General features: G+C 41.8%; 1 protein-coding gene across 1 annotated transcript; it reads right to left on the minus strand.

Annotated features, from left to right (window-relative positions):
• Positions 1 to 7,170: 7,170 nt before the first annotated feature.
• On the minus strand, positions 7,171 to 24,691 carry TMEM98 (transmembrane protein 98). Its single transcript, XM_044676284.1, has 6 exons — positions 24,561 to 24,691; positions 22,435 to 22,566; positions 21,216 to 21,249; positions 19,943 to 20,058; positions 9,463 to 9,522; positions 7,171 to 7,378 (listed from the first exon to the last, which is right to left on the minus strand). Exons 1-6 carry the CDS (start codon positions 24,689 to 24,691, stop codon positions 7,171 to 7,173), a joined length of 681 nt encoding a protein of 226 aa, XP_044532219.1.
• Between the last annotated feature and the right edge of the window lie 1,050 nt (positions 24,692 to 25,741).

Below are 25,741 nucleotides of genomic sequence, written 5' to 3' on the forward strand. Positions count from 1 at the left end.
CCCTTTTTTTGACCTCCCCACTCCCCTGCTCCCCTTGGTTTATCCCTTCTAACTTTCTCAGAAGGGTTAGATAAGAGTTTTATGTCCCAATGGATAGTTTAGCTACTCTTCCCTCTCCGAGTTGATTACTCTGAGAGTAAGATTTGATTATTACCCCTTAATGCTCTCTTCCTTTCCTTCTTATAATAGTATTTGTCCCCTCTCCCTCCCATGCCCTCTTTGTGTGTAATAGAATATCCTATTTTCTTATTCACTCAAGTTTCTCTTGGTGTCCCCTGCTATTCACCCCCTCTTTCCCATCCCCCATGTCATCTTAGATTATTTAGTGTTCCACCCTCACCCTGTGAATTATTCTTCTGATTACTATAATAGTGAATATTATAATAGTGAATAAAGTTCACTACAGAGAATTATACATAACATTTCTCTACAAAGGAATACAGATAATTAGATCTCACTGAGGCCCTTAAAAAGGCAAATTTAAAAATTATAAGTTTTCTTTCTTTCCCCTCTGTATCTTATTTACCTTTTCATGTTTCTCTCGATTTTTGTGGTTGGATATCAAACTTTCCATTTAGCCCTGGTCTTTTCTGTGCAAATACCTGGAATTCTTCAATTTTGTTGAATGCCCATACTTTCCCCTGGAAATATATAGTCAATTTTGATGGGTAGTTGATCCGTGGTTGCAGGCCCAGCTCTCTTGCCTTTCTGAATATCGTATTCCAAGCCTTGCGATCTTTTAGCGTGGAGGCTGCCAGATCCTGTGTGATCCTGATTGGTGCTCCTTGATATTTGAATTGTTTCTTTCTGGCTTCTTGTAAGATTTTTTCTTTTGCTTGGAAACTCTTGAATTTGGCAATTATATTTCTGGGTGTTTTCTTTTCTTGATCAAATGTCGCAGGTGTTCTATGAATCCTTTCAATGTCTATATTGCCCTCTTGTTGTAGGACTTCAGGGCAATTTTGCTGAATTATTTCTGTTAGTATGGATTCCAGGTTTCTATTAATTTCTGGTTTTTCTGGAAGACCAATTATTCTCAAATTGTCTCTTCTAGACCGGTTTTCTTGGTCTGTCACTCTCTCATTGAGATATTTCATGTTTCCTTCTATTTTTTCAGTCTTTTGACTTTGTTTTATTTGTTCTTGTTGTCTTGAGAGATCATTAGCTTCTACTTGCTCAATTCTAGCCTTTAGGGATTGATTTTCGGCTATAATCTTTCGGATTTCGGCTATGATCTTTTGATTTTCGGCTGTAATCTTCTGGTTTTCAGCTGTAATCTTCTGGTTTTCGGCCATAATCTTCTGGTATTCCTTTTCAATCTGGTCATTTCTGGTGTTCAATTTGCTTATCAGTTCATTTGGTTTCTGAGCCTCACTTTCCAATTGCAAGATTCTACCTTTTAAACAGTTATTTTCTTGCCAGATCGCTTCCATTTTCCTCAAAATCTCAGTTTTGAACTCTTCCATGGCTTGTGAGGAGTTTTCCTTATTTGAGGAGGGTCCGGATGCTTGTTTGTTCTCCTCCTCTGTTTGCTCGGTTGTCTGGATTTTCTCTGTGTAAAAGTTGTCGAGTATTAAAGACTTCTTTTTCTTGTTGTTAATCTTTCTCTTCTGAACTTCCTGAGACTTGGTAGCCATCATTAGCCCAGCAGCTTCTCAGGTTTATCCTCGCGCTCAGTGTCTGTCCGCGGTCAAGCCCCCTGGTGGACCCCCTTGCTTGATCCTCTGCCGGAGGTTTCTTTACAAGTCTTAGGGCGCTGCTTCCACAGTCGTATACCCGTCTGCACTGGTTCCCCACTCAGGGTTTTAGAGCTTTAGCTCCTAGCTGTGTCTGCCTCCACCCATGCCTCCGCCCGTGCCTGTGCTCTGAGCCCGTGCTCTGCACCCTGCGTCCGCTCTCGGCGCCCTGCTCCCACGCTCAAATTTTGTGTGCATTCATTAGCTTTTTGGGGTCCTAAATCTTGCTGCTCTCAGGAACAGGCCCCGGAGCTGCCAATGACTCGATGGGTGCCCCAAACTTGCTCTATTTCTTTTTAGCTGGCTTCAGCGCTATAGGTATTGTGTGTGGAGGGGGTGGGGGTAGGGTGGTTGCTCAGCCCGTGATTTAGTGAGAGCTGTTTCACCCCTTTATAGCATGGAAATGCCTCGATTCCACGTACCTTCCACACTGTGCCCTGTTGTGGGGTTCCTCCATTCGTCTGGACTTGTTTTTATGTCCCCTTGAGGAGTTTTGTGTGTTTCGGTCAGGAGAGGTTAAGAGCTGCTTCTTACTCTGCCGCCATCTTAACCCGGAACCCTGACCTCATTATCTTTTCATCGATCCCTCTCTTCTTCCAAACCTTTACATTGCTGTCAAGGGCACCGCCATCTTCCTATCCAGACTAGCAACCAAAGTGTCTTCTTCCACTGCCTCCTCTCTCACTTCCCATATTCAATCAGTTTCCAAGACCTATTGTTTCTTCCCTTGTAATATCTCTCATATATGCTCCCCTCCCCTTATACACCGTTGTCACACTGGTAAGGATCCTCATCACCTCATACTTTGACTACTGAAATAGCCTATTGACTGACCTCCCTGCCTCAAATCTCTCCCCTCTCCAGACCATCATCTCCTCAGACACAAAGTGGTCTTTCTATCACCCCTAGGATGAAAAATAAAACTCCTTTTTAGTGTATTAAGTCATCCATCCACAATCTGAGCCCTTCCTACCCTTCCATTCATCTTATATCTCCATTGACACTGACCTCCTTGTTGTTCTTTACCCAAAACATTTCAATCTGACCTACTCCAAGTGTTTCCAATGGATGTCCCCCATGCCTGGAACACTCTTCCTCTGTATTTCCCCATCCAAGCCCCATTGGCTTCCTTAGTTATAAGTTCTACCTTCTATAAGAAGTCTTTCCCAAGTGCCTTTCCTTTGCTGATTATCTCAAATTCATCCCCCTATATATTATTTTTTTGTAAAATTTCTTACCTTCCATCTTGGGATCAATCCTAAGTATTGGTTCAAAGGCAGAAGAGTTGTAAGGGCTAGGCAATGGGAGTTAAGTGAATTATCTCCTATATATATTTTGTTTGAACCTAGTTGTTTGCCCACTGTCTCCCCCATTAGCTTTAGGACTCCTTGAGAGCAAAAACTATTTTTTGCCTTTCTTTGTATTCTCCTGACTCAGCACAATACCTAGCACACAGTAGGCACTTAATAGATATTAGTTGACTAGAGACTGACTGATCTCTAAGGTATATTTCAACTCTCACATTAACACTCTGTGACTCCCTTTCTACCTACGAGAAGAACAACTTCAATAATCTATTTACTGATATACAAAGACAAAAATGGAAATGTGGTCCTGCCCTCTATGGTCTACTAGAGAGAGGAAGAGAAAATATATGTACAGAGAGACTAGACCTGTGATTTCTTTAATATTAGAAATTCTCAGAGGAAGAAATTCCCTTTGCCAAAGCTGGCGTGCAACACTGAGTCTTACAGAGTTACCTAAGAGTGATGAAAGATTAAGTAAATTGCCTGAGGTCACAAAGGCAATGTATGGCAAACTGAGAATTTGAACCTACCTAGGTTTTCCTGGTTCTAAGGCCAATTTCCTATTCAAAACCCTAACCACTGTGCTTCTCCAAGATATGTATGCATTTTATAATTGGAAGAGAGAACCACACACCAACAGGTGTTTCTCCAGGAGATGTCCTCAAGGAACACAATTTAAGCAATCTTGTTCATGTTGATAAGAGACCATAAACCCTACATTACTAGAATTACAAACATTATGAGTCTTCCTTTTTAGCAGTCATTCCCTTATCCAGTTAATAGGTAACCTAACTAACTCTTCTAGTAAGAAAAAATAAATAAAGTTGTACTAATCCTGGAGAAGTCATAGCATCATAGATTCAGGTTAGAAGGGATTTTTAATTCAGCCCAACCTTCTCATTTAGCAGATAAAGAAACTGAGGCATGGGAAGGTTAAGTGATGTGTCCAGTCTTGTTACACAGGTAACTAGTGTCAGAGATAGAATTTGAATTCAGGTTCTCTGACCCCAACCTTCTCTCCAAGGTATCACTCAACAAACAAATAAAAAAGTCAGACTTGGAAATAACTTTCTAGGCCAGACTTTTTATTTTATAAAGAGAGAAACTGAAGAAATAAAGTGTTCCACACAAGATCAAACAGCAGGTTAATGACAGGGTCAAGGCTAGAACCCAGGCCTCCTGATGAACAGCCATGGAGTTGGGAACTTAGCATAAAACCTTTCCCTCCCCTCTCTTAAGCTGGTAAACCCAGATCCTCCCAAAAAGGAAAGTTGTCTCTGGAAAGTTGGTGCCTTCATGGGCAAATGCATCTCTGCCACAAGAAGGGATTTCTTGAATCCACTTCCCAATGGACCTGCATAGGAGAGTCCAGGGATTAGTTCTCATATTTCATTTCCAAATATCCATTTTATTGAGAGATTTCTAACTGTTTAACATAGAAAATGAAGGCAAAGCTACTTAGCAGCAAGGAGCATAAGTAAGCAACATCTGGGCCAGTGAGGTCCAACATTTCTGAAGAAATATGGACCATTCCAGCTGTGAGCCAATATGGGTCCAACAACACTGGCATTCAGGACCTTATAAGTGGATGACACAGGTATGATGCTTGGGTGGTGCCACTGAAAGCCACCTCCCCCCATTAATTGGCTGAATACTAAAATTCCATATCAGAATTTTCTTAGTTGAAATGAAGATGAGATGTCCCTGGTGTATTTGATAGTGATCATTTATACTGAAGCTAGAATGAGTTCAGATGCTTTCCTAAGAGTAAATTTTGACAGGGGGAACAAATAAAGAGTGATCTAAGTGTCTAAATGTGAAGTAATGGAAAGGGTGCCCCATCAAACTAATATCACGATTTCTCCTGGACCTACTGGCCAACTTATCACTGTGAGCTGGTCCCACTTACTCTGAGTTTCAGAGAACCAGAAATAGGAGTTCTTGAAGGAACTCAAGATAATATGGGTCTCATCTGAGCTGGGAAGGCCTCCCCTGGCTCTATGTAATTTAATTCATCCTTCCTTCCCTCATGCCTAGCTCCCCAGTAGGAATCTGGGTAACTTGATGGTTTGTATTATATAGATAACTATATAGACTGACCCTCTCTTTCTTTCTCCTTTCCTACCCCCAGCCAAGTGCCCCCCACAGCTTCAACAATGGATCAGTCTACCTAAAAACCTAAAAACACCAGGACACTGGGGCCATTGAGTACATTGAAAAGGGCATCAAAATTGTCTTTATCTCCTAGAATCAGGTCTGAGTTTTGACAACTCAGCCTAGGGTCAACAGATTTCATCTTCCATGCAATAAACAGTATAGTTTGGTACGGAACCAGTTCCATTCCCCAGCCAGTGACTGGGGAGCTAGGGAAATTCCTTCTTTTCTCCCCATGGGCAGAAAAGGAGCTCTAAACAGACATAGGAATGCTGGCTCTCCCCCATAATAGCAATGAAGATTGAGACATCAAGGTCTTCAAGTTTCAGTTCCAATTCCCCTAAGACTCAATGAAGGAGAAGTATCCACCCATACACCTCACATCAACTTATCCTTTTTTATTCACCAAACATATCTCAATAATTGTGTCAACTGCTTTAGAACAGTATCTAAACAGATTTAAAGCTGGAAAGAACCTCCAAGGCTATCTGATCTGGCCCTTTCCATTTAAAGAAGAAGAAACTGAGGCCCAGGGAGGCTAAGTGACTGATAGGATTGTAGATCTAGAAGCCAACAGGAATTCCTTTAGTCCAACATCTTGTTCTTACAGATAAGGGAATGGAGGCTCAGGAAGGTTAAGTGACTTACAGGAAAATGGATTTTGAGCTAGAAGGGAACTTAGAGACCATCTAGTCCAGTTCCTCTCTTGTTACAAAGAAGGAAAGAGTCCTGGAAAGGCAACGTGATTCAGCCCTCTATAGCTTCACCTTGATTTCTGAATAGAGATAAGGCAGTCAGAAGCTCAGCTTTAAGATATATATGTTGGGAGGGCATCAAGGTGACTCCTTGGATGGAATGCCAGGTCTGGAATCAGGAGGTCTTAAGTTCAAATCTGGCTTTATTCACTTCTTAGCTGTGGGACCCTGGGTAAGTCACTTAACTCCAATTGCCTAGTTCTTGCTGATCTTCTGTCTTGGAACTGATTCCTGTATGGATCCTAAGACAGATGGTAAGGGATATATATATATATATGTAGTTTTAGTGGTTTTGAATAAAGTTTTTTAACTGAACCTATGTCTTTCTTGTATATTCCTTAGCAGAGTGCCTGCCTAGCAGATAGTAGGTATTTAATAAATCCTTTATTGCTTTCCCTCTTTCACTGGTATAGGAGACTCTCTGCAAGAAAATTCCCTCCACCAAAGCTGGTTAGAAACTGCTCGGCAATTTCTAATCTTGGAAACTGCTTAGGACAGTGAGATGTTAAGTGACCTTCCCAGAGTCACCCAGTCTGCTGATATTAGAGGGGGGACTTACTTCTGGCTTCAAAGCCAATGCTCTAGTCATTCTGTTATGACTAATTCTCCATCCTATGTCTCTGAAACATCAAGCCCTTGGAGTTTTGAGTCTGAGTCGCCTACAGCCCAACGACTCCACCAACTTTGCCAAGCTTATCAGGAGAGAGAGGGGCCCCTCTTTCCACATTTCTAGAATTATATGTTATAATTAATCAAAGAAACTCCGTTAGCTAGATCTAATTGTCCAGACCACAAAGCCATTGCCATGGTGTGATGCTCCAGATGGTAGTAATGTGCCCAATGTGTAAGCATAGGGTGCAAGAAGAAATGATCACCTCCAACCCCCAAATCCTAAGTATGATAGCAAATTTCAGACAGAGGAACCACGGGCCCCCGACAGTTGCTATAGCAGAGATGCCATGAGATACCTTAATCATCTATGCATAAAGAGCTACACTTGACAGATGGACAAACTAATCCTATAGGGGGAAAACAAAACCACAGAAGATTCAGTGGCGTGCCAGAGGTCTGCCCCCTGTGGCCAGCCAGCCCCTGCTGCCCTACTCATCTATGCACAAATAGCTTCACTTGAGAGATGGACAAGTCAATCAATCCTATAGGGAAAAAAAAATTCAATGGAGGACCAGAAGTCTGCCTCCTTGTGGTGGCCAGCCATAGCTAGATGGCAGACTGCTCCTGTAGAAAGCCCTCAGCACCCAGGATACCCCTCTCTGGCTCAGAAGCCAAAGCTGCTTCCCGGAGAACTTCCATATGCTCCTCAGCTGCTGAGAGTGACTGGTCAATCCAATCCAGACCCCCAGTCAGGTGGCAGGCATTCCTGGTCACCAGCACCAGGTGACTGACAGACAGAAGGAGGGCAGTTGTGCTGGAAAAAGACAACAGGATTAGGTTACCTACTAAGAGAGCTTAGATTACTGTTGTTGTTTTTAATATTATTAGCTAGTATGTATATTGCACTTTAAGGATTACAAAGTGCTTTACATATGTTCATTTAAATTGCCCTATGAGGTAAGTGCTATTATTATCCTCATTTTATAGATGAGGAAACTGAGGCAGAGTGAAATGATTTGCCCAGGATCACATGTTTTAGTAAATCTCTGAGGCAGGATTTAAATGCAGCTCTTTTTGACACCAATCTAATACTCAAATCTACTGTACCACTATGCTGCCTCTCTTGACCAACCCACAGGAAAAAGTGGCAGAATCTGGGATGTGAACCCTGGTCCTTTGGTTCTGAATTCAGCACTGTATCTTCTTCTTGTTGAGTTATTTTCAGTTATATGTCGTTGTTGTTATTTTCAGATATATCTGACTCTTCGTGGCCCCATTTGGGATTTTTTTGGTAAAGGTACTGGAGTGATTTGCCATTTCTTTCTCCTGCTCATTTGACAGGTGAGGAAACTGAGGCAAAGGGGACTAAGTGATATGACTAGTGTCATTTAGCTAATAAGTGTCTGAGGCCAGAGATTTGAATTCAGGAAGATGAGTCTTCCTGGCTCCAGGCTTGACATTCTTCCCCTCACCTCTGACATTTACTATCTGAGGAGCCATCAAAAAGAGGAGATGAAAAGACTGAAAGATACTATATTGTACTTTTTTTCCCTTCATTTTGGGGAAGGAGTTTTGATGGAGTTCTCTTCCACAAAATGACTAATATGGAAAAAATGCTTTACATGATTACACATGTAAGGGAAGAGGAGGGAAAGGGAGGGAGAGAATTTGGAAATTAAAACTTTTTAATTAATGTTAAAAATTGGTTTTACATGTAATTGGGGAAAAAATAAAATATTAAAAAGAAATAGAGATGAAGCAACTCTGAAGAAGTCATGCTAGGTCAATAGGAAAAAAATGGATTTAAAGGCTTCAAAATCAATTTAGATCCATTATCAGAAAATGCAAGCTAGGTACATCCTCAGTGTCAAGACTTGGATTTAGCTGGTGGTACCTCTGTCATAAGGGAAGCCCAGGAGATGCCAGAAGAGGGAAGTGTGTAGCTTTGGGGTTTATAATGGGTATGGAGAGGGATAATGATGGCAGAATCATTTGCTGCCACCATTTGGTACTGACTTGGCCAAACTCTAGTCCTAAGCCAAAAAGGGGAAATGAAATGAATGCTAACTTTGGAGTCATGGGATCTAAGTTTGGCTGGATCTGTCACTAACTGCTTATGTGACCTTGGCTAAGTCAGCCTCTCTGGGTCTTAGTTTTTGCATCTCTAAAATGAAAGGGTTGGACTAGATGCCCTCTGAGACCCTTCCCAGCTATAAAGCTATCATTCTAGGATTATATGTCCCAGATTGTCAGCAGGACAAGAACCGAGACAGGCAAGTGCTTGGTGTCTGTAGGCTAGCCAACATAGTTCAATCAATAGATTAATTAACATTTATTAAGTATCTCCATATAAGGCACTATACTAAGCACTAAATGGGTTAGAGTGTTTGTGGATAGAGACATGATCTGGTATGAACCTATTTTTAGATATTAAATATCAAACCTAAGGCTGGTTCTGTCTACCTCCAAGGTCACCAGAATGAGGTTATCTCACCCATAAGCCACAACAAAATGACTGGCTAGCCCCAAGGAAGTTTGGATTCCATAAGATCCCCAAACTCAAGCAATTCAACCCTGAATTCTAAGAACCAACTCTACCCTCACAGGATGCACCACAAGGCTGAAATGGCCTTAGGAATGTAGAAAGATGTCATTCCTGTTGCTGGGACATTGCCTGAAGGAGCTCCCCCCTGAATCAAGATTAAATACATGATGACGTTAGTGCCTCATTGCCTCCCGGGGATGGACTCAGACTGTAGGAAGAAGAGAGGTCACCATATGACCAATCAGTCAGATTGATCAGTGATAGGGTGGTTGACTCATTGACTGACTCACTACCCAGTTGCCTGCATGGCTGTTTCATTGCCCTCCGGCTCAAGTCACAAAGTGCTTCCTCACCGGGCATCCAGCAACTTAGGGTCCAGCGGAGGATACATTGATCTCACAACATCATCCACTCTGTGGAGAGAAAAACATTTTTGAAATTTTCTATTCACTTTGAAGTTCGGTCAACAAGCATTCCCATCAAGCACCCACTATGGCATCATGAAAGGCAGATTGGATAAAAAGACAAAAATAATGGCTTGCCCTCAAGGACTCTACAGTCTACTTTGGTTAATGATATATATGCAAACACACGCAATATAAAAGTAATTTTAGAAGATCATCTGCAAAATGGGGATAATAATAGCACCTACCTCCCAAGGTTATTTTGAGGATAAAATGAAATATAACAATAATAATAATAATAATAATAATAATCTAGATGAGAAAATATATATAAAGTGCTTTACAAAGTTTGGAGCACTTTGAAGTGCTATATAAATTCTAGCACCCTGGAAGACCTGAGTCCAAATTCAACCTCATACTCTTGCGAGCTGTTGTGAGGAAGATTGCTAAATTATTACTTAGGAGACCTAGCAGGCAGGGATGGAGAATTCCAAATGGAATGGGGAAGCAGAAAGTATGGCTTCTCTCTCTGAGATGGACTCCATGGTGGTTGGGACAAGTTGTAACTGATCCTGGGAGACCTCAGAGGAAGTAGAGTTTGTACCCTGATTTCCTAATATCCAGAAGGAGGATTTTGTCTATGGGAGGTTAGGTAGAGACTATGAAATCTAACCTGAGTTGCTGGTGAGCTCAGGTTGGTTTAGCTCCCTGACTTACCCAATTGAAGGTGTTCTGGCTGAAGACCTGGGAAAGCTGTACCATCGCTGGATTGTGACAGGACTCTGCAGTGAGGATATCCCACTTTCCTTCCCGATCTCCATTGTGCCCTGTCCTGCTTTAGGTTTAGTTCAGTGTAGATAAGTCCCTCCCCTGACCCTGTGGTTTGCCCATAGTCTGGAAGTATAGAAACCCCTATTCCCATCCTTAGTTTAGACCATAGTTCCCTTAATTAAATTTGTTTACAAGCCCTCTTGTCATAGCTTGCTGGCTTTCACAGACCCCTCGTCTAGGTGGGGCAGGGTGACAGTTAGGGCCTAACTGTCACTTCTGTCATCAGTCATTTCCCTTAACAGCTAAACCCAGTTTCCCTAACTTGTTTGGCCCCACCTATTGTCCATTCCTGTCTCCTACTCACCCTTCTGAACCCACATATAATATTTAAGTTAACTCCCCTGGTTTTCCCCATAAGACAGCTCTGTGACCCTGGGGGGAAATTATTTAATCCTGTGAGCCTCAGTTTCTTCACCTTTAAGTGAGCTAGAGAAAGAAATAGCAAATTACTCCGACATCTTTGCTGAGAAAGCCCCCAAACTCATAAAGAGTCAGACATTAATGAAATGACTCAACAATAACAATATAAATATTAGCTATTATGACATTCATTATTCTATCCTTGCCAAACACCCATTGTATTGCTGAGGCAAGGTTATCCAATGGGAATAGAATTGGGCTTGGTAGCAAGAAGACTTGAATTCAAATTCTACTGCTCACTCTGACTATCTGTGTGATCCTGGGCAAGTCACTTTACCAGTTATGCCTTGGTTTTCTAATCTACAAAAAGAGGGGCTTGATAAGCTAGCATCTAAGGTCTCTTCTAGCTCTCAATCTATGGTCCCACAGCATCACCTTGTACTTCTTTTCTTTGCAGGGAATAGGAAGGGGAGTGTGATCCAGACCCAAGGTTTTATCAGTAAAAAGAGCTCCCGGTGTGGAAACACTCTCCACCATTCCCACTACTCACAAGGCCATACTGCCCCTCATCTCTGAGATTCATTATCTGTGTGACCCTGGGCAAAACAACCTCTATAAGCTTCAGTTTCCTCATTTATAAAACAAAGGGATATTTGGCCCAGAAAAGTATCAAGTCTTGCCAAAAGTAGCAAGCATCAGAGGAAGAATTTGAACTGGTGTCTTCTGACTCTTCCCAATTTACCACCCCTTTTTCTCTTCTTGCTATTGCTCAATCCTTCACTCTCTCACATTTGAGTTATTGTCCATTTACCCCAGGGCCTTTGTTCCTCTTTTACTTGGAGGTCATTTGATGGCCTCCAAAATTCCTTGTGCTATAAATCTGTGCTACTACAACTTTGCATATATTAAGTGTTTAATCACCTACAGGGCTTGAAGGAATCTTAGAGGTCAATAACTTCAACTCCCTCATTAGCCAGAGGGAGAAATTTGGGTCCAGAGAAATAAAATGATGCACCCTAGGTAATATAAGTAATTTTTTTTAAAAACAGAAGCCAAAATTTGAACCCAGGTCTTCTGCATCCAAAGCCAACATTCTTTTCATTTTACCATTTATTCAAGACATCTTTTTGGAAGTTCTATTGGAGGCACATCCATGGGATCAAAGGCTACTCCAATAAAGGGAATATCTACTAAGATTCAATTCAAATACTATTTTAGGGGCAGTTAAGTGACTCACTGGCGGAAGGGCAGGCCTGGAGATGGGAGGTCCTAGGTTCAAATCTGGTCTCAGACACTTCCCAGCTGTGTGACTCTGGGCAAGTTGCTTAATTCCAATTGCCTAGCCCTCACTGCTCTTCTGCCTTGAATCAATACTTAATATTGATTCTGAGACAGAAGCAAGAATTTTTTAAAAAAATAAAATAAAAACAAACGCTATTTAAGAGTCCTCATTTTGCTTTGGTTTGGAATGATCCACTGATGTCCTACTTGGATGCCTCCCCATTGGCACCCTAGCTGCCCTGGTCCTCTGCTCTGAAGTTGGACCAGTTCTAGATGCTCCTTTTTTGCCAAAGAAATTTTAGTATGGGATCTTTGGATTGTGCGCCTATTGTCCAAGAACCAGCCAAATGGGGTTGAGGGAGGCTCATGACCAGGAGCTTGTCCAACAAGCTTGAATTTGGGGAGAATGCAGTACAGTGGAAAGGCCCTGGGTTCAAATCCTGATACTTGATAGTAATGCAACTTTTGGACAGCCACTTTACTGGTCTGGGCCTCAGTTTCCTTAGATAAAATATGGGAAGTGAGAGGTAGACTAAATGGCCTTGGAGGTCCCTGCCAACAATTACTGCCTACAAATCCTTGGTAGGTGAGGGCTGATCTTGGTGATGTTTGTGGCCCCTTCAAAATACATGAGCCAATGAATCTGAATGACCTATGACCAGCTACTTTTCCACTCTGGGCTTGTTTCCTCAAATGCAAAATGAGGGGAAGGAGTGGAGTGGAGTTTTAGATTCTTTCCAGCTCTAGATGGATGATCTTTCAGATCAGAGATTTTTTTTGGCCACAGCAAGTCTCAGGCATGGAGGAGCTGCATTCTGCACTGATAGAGAAGATTAAAGAAAGCACAAATCCTAGGATCATTGAATTAGCCTTGGCATCAAAAGGAGAAGGAGATGTCAGAGGATGAAGTGGAGAGAAAGTGTCATGGAAGAAATGAACATGAGCTTGGACAGACTTTGGGAGACAGTGGAGAAAGATCTGGTGTGTGATGGCCCATAGGATCATAGAGTCATAACTGAATGATGGAACAGCAAAAATGATCATAGATCTAGAGTTGGAAAGAAACTTAGAGCTCATTTACCTGTACACACACCCACTATACATCTGAAGAAACTGAGGCCCCAGGAGGGGATAAGTGACTTGTCCAAAATCACACAGGTAGAAATATCAGAGAGGGGGATTTAAACCCACATCCTCTGACTCAATGGGCATTTCTCTTTTCATTGTACCAGGCTGCAATACAAGTTAAATCCTAGTTTAAATCAATTATTAGTTCTTTGAGGTCAGATAGTAAGTTCAATTTAAAAAGAAAATGGCTTCAGTAAATGGTGTCCACTCTGATTTGGGGGGTATGGTTTAATTCAGTCCCTGCTCACAACCACCTTAATACCTAGTCAGACAGCAAACAGGAAAGATCTGTTGTTTGATTTCCAAGAAGTATTTGAGGAAGAATTCCACTCAAAAGTTTTCCAGGAATTGTTAAGCTGGTAAATGAGAAAGCACTGAGCCCACCAACCAGCCTGCTGGGAAAACCAGCTCCTCTTGGAAAATGAAAAGTGAGGTGAGTCAACCATTGCTTTCTCTATGGGCCTCCAAAATTGAAGCCATTTTCCCTGGACTTGACCAAAGACTCACACAGTCTCTATAATAAATGAACAAGAGCCAAAATAAGATAGAATGAGGAATGAGGGCAGAAGGAGAAATGGATTGGTGAAGAGAAAAAGAGTCAAAGGACTTTGTTCAAATCCTTCCTCTAATGCTTACAGCTTAGGACTCAGGGCAAGTTATTTTACTTTGTCAGGCCTTAATTTCCTCATTTGTAAAGTGAAGGTCGTTGGACTAGATGATCTGAGGTCCCCTTCAGCTCCAGATCTATATGATTAGAGGCAGGAAAAGATAGACAGGGAACTTCCCATTGTGTTCCCTGTTTTTCTTGAGGAGATAAGAAGAGCCAGCCTCTGAGTTCTTCATTAATCCAACTCCATCTTGATTATTATTATTATTATTATTATTATTATTATTATTATTATTATTAGCAGTCTAATGGTGCAGTGGATAGAGCATCAGGTTTGGAGTCAGGAAGACCTAAGTTAAAATACAGCCTCAGATACTTACTGGTTATAGGACTCCAGACAAGTCATTTAATCCTATTTGCCTCAGTTTCCTCATCTGTAAAATGAGCTGGAGAAAGAAATGGCAAATCGCTCCAGTGTCTTTGCCAAGAGCACAATAGATGGGGCCAAGAAGAGCTAGGCATGACTGAAGATCAACAGCTTTTTCACCACAGATATCCCCCAGCATATTATGCATCCCTAGAATTACACATCTTCCTCAGTCAGCTAACCTAACACTAATTCCATGGTGGTGCAATGGATATAGAGTTGGACTTTAGTCAAGAAGACCAAAATTCAAATCCGTTCTCAGAAAGTTACTAGCTGCATGACCTTGGACAAGTCCTGTAACTTCCATCTGTCTGTTTACCACATCAGTAAAATGCAGGAGAGGAGAAAATGAGGTAATATTGTAAAGTGCTTTACAAACCTTAAAGCACTATATAAATGGTATTATTAGTTCGTATTGTTATCTCCCAATAGATTGGTGTTATAGACCTGCTTAAGCAGAGCTGGGGTGAAGGTTGGAAGGCTTGTCTAGCCCTGAGAAGAGATGTCACAAGAAACAAGTGAACAGTGTCTAGATTGTACAATGCCAAGTCTCCAAGGTCAGGGGTAAGGGAAAGGATGAATTTGGGCTAAATCAGCCTTGAATGCCATGATTGATTTTGTCTGCACCTAGGAGTCAGGGTGCAGGGACCATCTAGGGAGCATAAGTGGGAGCCTCACAATCCAAGAGCTGGGGACAGCACCAAAAGGGAAGGCAGAAATGTCCTTGGCTCATCTCTACTTCTTCCTTTCCCTCCCTGCAGTCACCAGCTCCTTCCTGGGCGTCCCTATGGTCACCTCCCCTCCCCAAACTCTTCCAAGACGATCCAATTGGCTGATTCTTTTCTATTCCTCTCACAGGATTAAGTCCCCTTTTCTCAGTCAATGTTGCTGACTGCTTGGAAAGTTGGTCATCTTGGTTTAGTCTTAGTCAGTCTTCCTGATAACAAATCCAACAATCTCTCTGCTGTACTATATAATCTCTCAAGGACAAGAGGATGAAATGATCTTCGGGAACTCATGCGGAACACTGAAATGCAGAATTCTGCATCTGTTCCAGGAGCCGGGGCTTCCCCTTCTCTGGGAAAGTAGAACTGAGAGAGGCTGAGAGGCTTAGAAGACAGAGGGATGGTCTCAGAGCCAGCAAGGTAAGCCCGAGTAGAGGACTTCAGTTCTCAGTGCCAGGGCAACTCGGTAAAACTCAATCAATGGACCAATCAATAAAAAAACATTTATTAAGTACCTAATATGTGCCAGGCACTGTGCTAAGTGCTGAGGATACAAAAAGAAGCAAAAGACAGTCCCTGACCTCAAGGAGCTTACAATCTAATGGAGAAAACACTAGTCAAATAAATATGTACAGAATATATACAAAGCAAACCACATACAGGATAAAAAAGAAAAAAAAAATTTTTTTAACCCTAGCCTGTGTATCAGCTCCGAGGCAGAAGAGTGGTAAGGGCAGGCAATGGGGGTCAAGTGACTTGCCCAGGGTCACACAGCTGGGAAGTGTCTGAGGTCAGATTTGAACCCAGAACCTCCCGTCTCTAGGCCTGGATATGAATAGGAAGTTATTGACAGAGGGGAGAATTTGGAAATACGAGGGGTTGGGGAAGGCTTGCTATAGAAGATTTCAGTTGGGACTAAAAAGAAATCAGAGAGGTTAGTAGTTGGGGCAGAGGAGGGAGAGCATTCCAGGCAAAGGGGGCCAATGGGAGAGAATGCTTAGAGCTGAGAAATGGAGGGTCCTGTTCATGGAACTGATAGGAAACACTCACTGGATTGAAGAATCCATGTTGAAGAGTAAGGTGTAAAAGTCTAGAAAGGTAGAAGGGAACTGGATTATAAAGGGCTCTGAGAGCCAGCCCGAGATTAGTGGAAGGAGATTTCCCACTGGAGCTTCCTTACACCAGTGAAAGCACAAACCACACACCAACACCAAAACAGAACAGGAAGAGGCCTTTCATGGCTGAAGCACATTTACAGGATGGCCACTAGGTGGTAGCACCACCATAAACTTCCAAACTTCATGGGAGAAGCTGCTTTTATTTTTCATCAAAATATCAGGTGCAAATCGGGGCCATTACTAATAACTGAGATTAAACCGGTACCTGGTATACCGAATTCCTTTTACATTTGAACTGTACTCCTCCTTCCCCATCCCTACTAAAGCAGTGAACAGCAGAAACTGCCCTAATATTATGGAAAGTTGTTCCATAGCCAGAGGATCTAGGTTCAAATCCCAGTTCTTCCATTCAGTAGACCTTGGATAAATCACTTGGCCTCTCTGTGCTTCAGTTTCCCCAACTTAAAATGAAGGAGTTAGACTAGAGGGGCAGCTAAGGAGCATCTAAGTGGTGCAATGTCAGGCCTGGAGTCAGGAAGGCTCATCTTCCTGAGTTCAAACATGGCCTCAGATACTAGTTGTGGAAGCCTGTCTGGGGAAAGGTGCTCACATGCAGCATGAGGGCTACCGTTTGGGCACTCACTCTCTAAAGGGTTCACCATCACTGCCCTAGAGGGTCCAGGACAAGGACATACAAGTAGTAACCAAAGTCCTCTCTCAAACTCTGTTTCCTCCTCTGTTGAATTGAGGCAGTTGTGGCTCAGTGGCTAAGAGCACCAGACCTAGAGTCAGAAAGATCTGAGATCAAATTCAGCCCTAGGCACTCCTTAGACACAGCCCAGGGTGTGTGACCCTGGACAAATCACTTAACCTCTGATTGCCTGACAAAAGGACCACTGGAGAAGAAAATGGCAAACCACTCCAATATCCCTGCCAAGAAAACCCCATGGATAGATATGGTCCATGGAATCACAAAGAATGAATGACTTAATAGCAATATAATGGGAACAATAGGCCCTATGTCACAGGGTTGCTTTGGATATCAGATGAGATCATATATGTAATACAAGCCATTGGAGCCTCACAACAACCTTGTAAGATACCGATTACAAATATCTCTGGCCTCATGATACAAATGAGGAAACTGAGGCTCACAAAAGTTGAGTGACTTGTCCAAAGGCACACAGCTACTAAGTGGGAGAGAATTAAAATTCATGTCTGCCTGAATCCAAGTCCATAGTTCTATCCATACCAGAAGGCCAATCATGGGAAATATTTGATCCCAAATTGGCATCTATGAATCAGCCAGAATAATTGCAGAGTTTCTCCCCCTGAAACTCCCTATAGTGAGTTGGCAAGTTTTTAGGGAAGATCAAGCAGTTTAGCCTAAGATGGACATCATAACGAGAAATCGTTTTTTTTTTGGCAAATTCTTAAAAGCACAGCATACAGCATTTTAAGGTTTACAAAGCACCTTCCTCACAGCATTTCTGTGACATAACCAGTCCTAGTTTTATTCTTTCCATTTCAGAGAAGTTAAGCAAACTCCTCAAAGTCACACAATTAGTATATGGTGGCAGAATTACCATCATCATCATCATCATCATCATCATCATTATTATTATTATTATTATTATTTAATATTATATGTATATGATATACTCGTATGACACATACCAGTATGTATACACTTAGATGCCTACACACACACACATATATGTGTGTGCAGGCATCAGTGTACATATTATATATAGACACATATAATACATATATTATATATAACATAATAAATAGTATATGCATTGTAAGGATTTCTAATAGCAGCCATGTTGGGTCAAGCTTGATTGCCAGTTACCTGATTGGAATCAGAAGGAACTGAGGTGGCAGGAGCCTGGCATGAGCCAAGGGGCAATTGGAAACTGCCTATATCAGGGGCAAACCTGGACCACTCCCAGGCTCAGTCCTTGAGATAAAACTGGGCAAAGGAGGGAGGTGTTCTAGGCTTGGGCTAGGCAGAGTAAATTCTGATATTACTCTCAATCTTTATCAACTAGAAATACATTCAACCTTATCTGTCAACTTCAGTTCTCTGATATTCACATCATTAAGAAGATTTATTCAAAATCAAACCATAGTCAGCTGAGCAAACTTTGATCAAAGGGGTCAGTCCTTCTGGCCAGGCTGTCAAGCCATCTAAAAGCTTCTGATTATCAAGTGATTATCTGGGAGATTCCCCAACTACTCATTGACTTAGATCCAACTTAGGAATCCTATTCCCACTTTCCAACATTAATCCCATTCTCCCTCTTCACCTCTAGTTACCAACATTAAATCATTTACAAAGAAGCCATCTTTAAACCTGTCTGTGATTCCAGAAAGAGGGTGTCAGTTGAAGGAGTCAGCTTGGTTGTTAGGGAAGAAGATTTCAAATTGATTAATCCTCAAATCATATTCTGAATCAATCTGCCATCAGAACCAGTTACCTAAATGAATTAGTCTTTTTTTTTAAATGAATTAGTCTTGATAAACCTAACACACAAGTCTACTAGCTTAGTAATTAAGAGAATACAGCCATCTTCATTAGTTTCTTAGGGATTTAGTTGAACCTGTCAGCTGTGCTCACCAATCAGCTGATTCCTTCAGTTCTCAAGCTATAGTACCCATAAACTGTCAGAAAGTCATCTAATTATTGAAGTAGAAAGATTCAACACTTTCTCCTACTGTGCCAAACTGCACTTGGGGTGGACCTTTTGGGATCATTGCTTCACATTTGTGACCCATCAGGATCTATAACTCCCAAAATTATCATAACAGCATACATATAATAAAGACATTATATATAATATACATATAGCATATATACAAATATAATATGTATATATACATATACACAATACCTATGCATATAATATATGCCATATATAATAATGTATATGGTATAGACATGCATATACTAGATACATTGTAATATAAAGTATATATTATATACATACATATGGTAGATACATTATGTATCTATATAATATAGCATCATATATTATCGCATACAATATTATCACATATATTATCTAATAATATTTTTCTATGCTTCATTATTAAAATAATTATAATAACTAGCATTTGTATAGCACTTAAAGATCTGGAAAACACCTTACAAATATTATCTCACACATTATCTCATACAAATATTAGATCCTCACAATAACCTTCTAGAGCAGGGGTCGGCAACGTATGGTTCTGGAGCCATATCTGGCTCTTCTGAGGGCCAGATATGGCTCTTTCTGCAGGAACCATAAAGTCCATTTTTTTTCAGGTGCTGTTACAGGAGCTGCACTGTGAGCACTGTACGGCTCTCACGAAATTACATTTTTAAAAATGTGGCGTTTATGGCTCTCGCGGCCAAAAAGGTTGCCGACCCCTGCTCTAGAGGTAGGTGCTATTATTAAGGTATTTTACAGAGCAAGAAACTTAGGCAAAGAAGTGACTTACCTAGTCAGCTTCGCAGAAAAGTCCTCACCCTCATCTTTCTTCTATGGTTTTGCCTTCAGCAATAGCAAGCTTCCCTAATCTCCAACCCAAACTTTATACTCCTTCAAGGCCCTAGCTAGTAAGTGCCAGAGGTTGGATTTGAATTCAGGACTTCCTTACTCCAAAATCTAGGGCTCTATCCAGTCTTGCTGCCACTGAAGCAGGGCTTAAATTATGATCCCAAACACCGTACTATGTGGTACATTCAAAAAGTCAACATAAAGGATTATAAATAATCTATTGTTCGTTATTAATTTTTTACTCTGAGGGAGGGGAAAAGAGGAACAGGGATAGTGTCCTCTCCAGCATTTCCATCCATTAGAGTGACTAAATATAAGTGGACTGTGTCTCCCCCTCCAGTCCTCCGTTTTCCCTCCAGATCTTACACAGGACACCCCCAAGACTTGGCCAGTTTCTATCTTACCTGGGACTGATCCTCTTGGCCACTACAATGATGTCACTGACACTGGCAGAAGTCTTCATCTTTGCCCCTGAGCCCATTGTCATGGCAACAAGTTTTTCTGTCAGAGTATGGCAGATCTGATGGAGAACAAACAGAGGGAGAGTTTTAGGAAATGACAATGATCTACCAATCCCAAGAGTCTCTGCCTTCCTTCAGGGGAATGTATCTAGGCCAGCTCTCTAACCCCTAACTAGATTTGCCAATTCCTTGTGCTCCCTAGTCTTTCTATAAAGTTGGAATCAGAATGGTACTGGGGAATGAGAAGAAGCAAATCCGACATGAGAGGGGGGTGGGGTTGGGAATCAAAGATCAGGGCTGGAATTTTGGATCAAAGAAACACTAATCTGGAATAAAAACACTAAGAAAGATCATGTGCTTGAGTTTCCTTTTAGAGCTTAGCAGAAAAGTCCTCACCCTCATCTTTCTTCCACAGTTTTGCCTTCAGCAATAGTAAGCTTTCCTAACCACCCCACCTTCCCCCACCTTATACTCCCTTAAGATTCCAGTATAAATATTTTATTACCTAATAAACAAGGCTCAAGAGCCCAGGCCATGCCCAATCATTACCCCTCACCCCAATCTCTGAGCTAAAGAGTTGAAAAGGACAGGCAAAAAAAACCACAAAAAAAAACCTACGATCTTAGATCTTAGAGGTAGAAAGAATCTTATATATAGACCATCTTCTGGTCTAATGCTCTCATTTTATGTATGAGTAAACTGAGGCCCAGAAAGGTGAATTGGCATACCCAATCTCCCACAAGTGGCTGAGCAGGGATCATGGATTTAGAGTACAAAGAGCCTTTGGAAGTCATCTAGTCTAACCCCTTCTTTTCACAGATGAGGAAACTGAGGTCTAGGAAAGCAATGTGACTTGCCTAAAGACACACGGGTAATCATTGCCCAAGGTAGTATTCAATCCCAGGTCCATTGTATCCACAGTCATTCTGCCATGTTATACCTCAGAGGTTTAGAAGTAAAGATAGCAGATGCTTTTTCTTTATAAGGGCAAATGGACACCATGGAGCACTACAGAGGGGAAGATATAGGCCTGGGATCATTTTTATCAATTCTAGTCAGATTCACCTCATTCCATGCAGAACATTCCCAACCCTCCACCCCCAGGTACTAATGTCATCCTGTGAGAGAGGCAGACAAAGTAAGGTCCGGCCCCAGGAAATACCCCAGGGATAGCATGCAGTCATTATTGTAGACATCTGCTAATGAGAAATGTTACCTTCAGAATAGCAATGCAATGAGATACGAGACCCCTAGAGAAAAAAGAACTTGTCAGTGACTAAGAGAGAAGTCATCCTCCCTTCTCCCTCCCTCCTGGTATCCCCTGCCTCCTTTGCCTTTGACTCATGGATGGAGTTTCCAGCTAGATTTCCCTTATCAGCAATTTGTTGCTATCGTTTAGTCATTTTCCGGTTGTGTTTGACTTTTCATGCTCCCATTTGTAGTTTTCTTGGCAAAGATTCTAAAGGAGTTTACCATTTCCTTATCCAGCTCATTTTATAGATGGAGAAACTGAGGCAAACAGGGTTAAGTAATTTGCCCAGGGACCCGGAGCTAGTAAGCATCTGAAGTCAGATTTGAACCCTGGGAGATAAGTCTTCTTGACTCTCAGCCCAGCCCTCTATCTACTGAGCTACTTAGTCGCCCTAAGCAGGAATCATCCCAAATAATCACAATGGGATAAAAACATTGGCCAAGGTCAGGGAGCTATCTGTGGAAGCTCCTCTCATCCTTCCCCATCATAACACCACATAAAAGTCCAGACCCTCTCCTCTGAGCTCATGAAGTTTCTTCCCTTTTATCATCATCATCACTAACATTTTTGTGGTACTTTCAATGTGCCAGGCACTATACTAAGCATTTTGAAATTCTCTCATTTGAGCCTCACAACAACCCTGGGAGGTTGGTGCTATTGCTATCCCCATTTTACAGATGAGGAAACTGAGTCAAACAGATTCAAGTGACTTGCCCAAGATCACACACTTAATAAATGTCAAAAGTGGGACTTAAACCCAAGTCCTCTGACTCCAGAGCCAGCACTTTCTTTCTATTGGTGCTTCCCTCAATATTTTCTTGAAAATCTATCAAGTAGGTAGTTCATGCATCATTGGGGGTGGGGGAGGGAGGAAAGTGAGGCTCAATTAGTTTAAATGCCTTGCCTAGAACTTGCTAAAGTTGAGATTAGAACCCAAGGCCCCTGCTTCCAAGTCCAATAAAAAAAAGTGATGGGTTCTAGAGAAAAAGTGGAGTCCTGTGGTGGATGAGAAGTGAACAGGATTTGGAAGTTGGGCATTATCTTTGAAAGCATCTCATCCAGTCCTCTCACTTTATTAGGAGCAAGCAGAAGCCCAGATTTGCAGGATCCTCTCCACCACCACCCCTCCCAAGAAGGCAGGAAGGTTAACCTCTGGAGAACCTAACAGGAAAAGCTGCCTTACGAAGCATCCTCAATCCAGTCTTCATTCTCTAGAATGGCCTCAATGTGGGGGTTGGTGATGACAACGTCGTCCAGTTCTAACTCCGAAGGTTCTGATTGAGTCTCCATTGCACCAATTAGGTCCACAATTGGTCTGTGAGGAAAAGGCAGAGTTAAATGGCTTACTGACTGAAAGTTAATACTACCTGCTAGAGAGGGGACAGTTCATCCAGAACAGTGATTCCCAAAGTGGGCGCTACCGCCCCCTGGTGGGGGCTGCAACAATCCAGGAGGACAGTGATGGCCACAGGTGCATTTATCTTTCCTATTAATTGCTATTAAAATTTTTTAAAAAATTTTTTCCAGGGGGCTAAGTAATATTTTTTCTGGAAAGGGGGCGGTAGGCCAAAAAAGTTTGGGAACCACTGATCCAGAGGATAAAAGAAGCCAGCAAAGAGAGCAGGAAAAGAAGGCCACAGTCTTAGATCCTCCACTGGGTACAAGACAAAGGCCAGACTTGATACTTTGGATGGGACCCCTCTGCTAGACAGTGATTGGAGGGGGCCAGGGCAAAAAAAATCCTGAGATCCATATACCCTCGGCCAGTCCAGAAGTCTCCTCCATCTCCAAAACAAATCAGATAGGACTGTGTTCTATCATCAAATGGTACATGTTCCATAATGTTCTGCTGGTTTGATTGCTTCCCTACCTCTCTCCACTGTGCTACCTGGCTCCTCCCTCACGTACTTTTTCATGTGCTCATTATTGGTACAAAGCAGGACGTTGTGAATTTGCTGCAGTGAGCCACACTTGCTTCAAATGGACGATTAGCCAAGGCTCTCACATCCTTTTTTCTGACAAAGATTTCCATTGTGGTGGGGTTTGTTTAAATAGGATCCAGTATCTCTAAGGCCTTTGCTTACCAGCACTCTCCCACACCTCCACCCTACTGCCACCTTCCTTTCCCCATGAGTTAGGGCAAGAACTGGGTTCCCCTTGGTTTTTGAGCATCTATGAAAGTCATACTTTGCTGAAGGGGGTGGGAAAGAACATAGGACCCTAGACTTAGGATTTCAAGGAATCTCAGAGGCCAGCTATTCCAAACCCTTCATTTTATAGATGAGAAAATTGAGACCCAGAGAATGAACAAGATCATAGATCAAGAGCTGGATGGAACCTCAGAGGCCATCAAGCCCAATTTGCCAAAAAGGAAACTGAGGCTCAGGGAGGTGATGTGACTTACCCAAAGTCACACAAGTAGTAAATTATCAGAGGTAAGATTTAAACCCACATCGTCTGATTCTCATCTTAGTCAGTATAGGCCAGTGATGGCAAACCTATGGCCAAAGATGGCATACAGAGCATTCTCTGTGGGCACGTGAGTGCCTTCCCACCTCTACCACCACACAGAGTTCATTACTAGAAAGGCAGAGGGACTCGGGCAGAGCTGCTCCCTTCCTCTTCTCCACTGTGTCTGAGGACATTTCTTTACTTCACCTACCCTTCTGGCCAGCAGCCCAATGGGAGAGCTTCTTCCCTCCCCTGTATGGAGTAAGGGTAGGGCAGGGCATACTTGACACTAGATAGGGAAGAGAATGGGCATGGCATGCAGTCTCTGGGTATGGGGGAAGGACATGACACATAGTCTCTGAAAGGTTCACCATCACTGGTATAGACTATCATCATGAATATAGACAGCCTACTTTTAGAATATTTTCTTTTTTTTTTAACCCTTCCATTCTGTTTTAGTATCAGTTCTTAGACAGAAGGGTAAGGAGTAGGAAAACAGGGTTAAATGACTTGCCCAGGGTCATATAGCTAAGAAGTGTCTGAGATCAGATTTGAACCTACAACCTCCCCACTCCAGGCCTGGTGCTCTATCCACTCTGCTATTTAGTTGCTCCTCAGAACACTTTCAAACACACAATCCTCAGCTTCCTAAACCCAATGTGATGTTTCTTTAGTGTATTTATTTCTTCTTCCAGGAGCCAAGAGGAAGCCTAATTTGGGAGACCTTAAGCAATTCATCAAATCTCCCTGGGCCTCAGTTTCTTCATCTGGAAAATGACAGAGTTGAACCAGATGGCTTCTGAGGTCCCTTCCAGCTTTGCATCTCTGATCCTTCTCCCCTCCCATCAGGGCACTCACTTGGAGTCATAATGCTGCAGCAGGTCTCGGGGCCGACAGTAGCGTTGTCTGCAAACTACAACCAAGGCCACGAATGAGGCCAAAAAAATGGTGGCTAGCACACCAATGGCGACAATCACAACAGTTTCCATGACTGTAAGTGGCACGTCCTAGACCCAGTTACATTCCAGAATTCCCCTAAAACATGTTGGGTCTCTGAAATCAAACAACAACAAATATAAAATCAGAGCACAAATATTAAATCCAAAACAAAGTGGAAAAAATATTATACAAAGTATATGCCCATTGACTGAGCTAGAATCAAGAAGAGCTGAGTTCAAATCAAGTGTTACATACTTATGAGCTCCTGTTTGCCTCAGTTTCTTCATCTATAAAATGGGGATAATAAACCTATCTCCCAGGTTGTGAGAATAAAATGAGAAAATATATAAAATATTTTGCAACTATAATAAATATATGTTATTGTTATTGTTTAGTCATTTCAGTTGTGTCCAACTCTTCATGACCCCTTTTGGGGTTTTCTTGGCAAAATACTAGAGTGCTTTGCCATTTCCTTATTTTAGAGATGAGGAAACTGAAGCAAATCTCCTTGCAACATTCTGGAAGGTAGATGCTGTTATCCCCATTTTACCCTTGAGGATACTGTGACAGAGGTTAAGTGACTTGCCCAGGGCCACACAGCTAGGAGGTGACTAAAGCCACATTTGAACTCACCAAGATGAGTCTTCCTGATTCTAGGCCAGCACTCTATCCACTATGCCATCTAGGTGACCCAATAAATATGTAAATGCTAACAATTGTTATTATTAATGGAATACTATAGCATCATGAAAAATAATGGAAATGAAAACTTCAGAAAAGAATGGGAAGACATATAAACTGTTTCAGAGTAAAGAAAGCAGAATCAGGAAAATAGTATATACAATGATTACAACAACAAGAATAAAAACCCTGAAATTTATCCTTGTATAATTATAACTGCTGAGCTTGGGTCCTGGAGAAGAGTTGAAAAAAATATACTCCTCCACCCCTTCATTTTAGAACAAGGAGACTACAGGTGTGTAGGGTTTTATATATATATATATATAACTTTAAACATATAAGTTAACTTATACATAATTTATTTATAATATATGTATCTTATTTGTATATATTTAATATATATTTTATAATATGTACTA

Source organism: Gracilinanus agilis, chromosome 4 (assembly GCF_016433145.1).
Source record: "Gracilinanus agilis isolate LMUSP501 chromosome 4, AgileGrace, whole genome shotgun sequence".
Classification (NCBI taxonomy): domain Eukaryota; kingdom Metazoa; phylum Chordata; class Mammalia; order Didelphimorphia; family Didelphidae; genus Gracilinanus; species Gracilinanus agilis.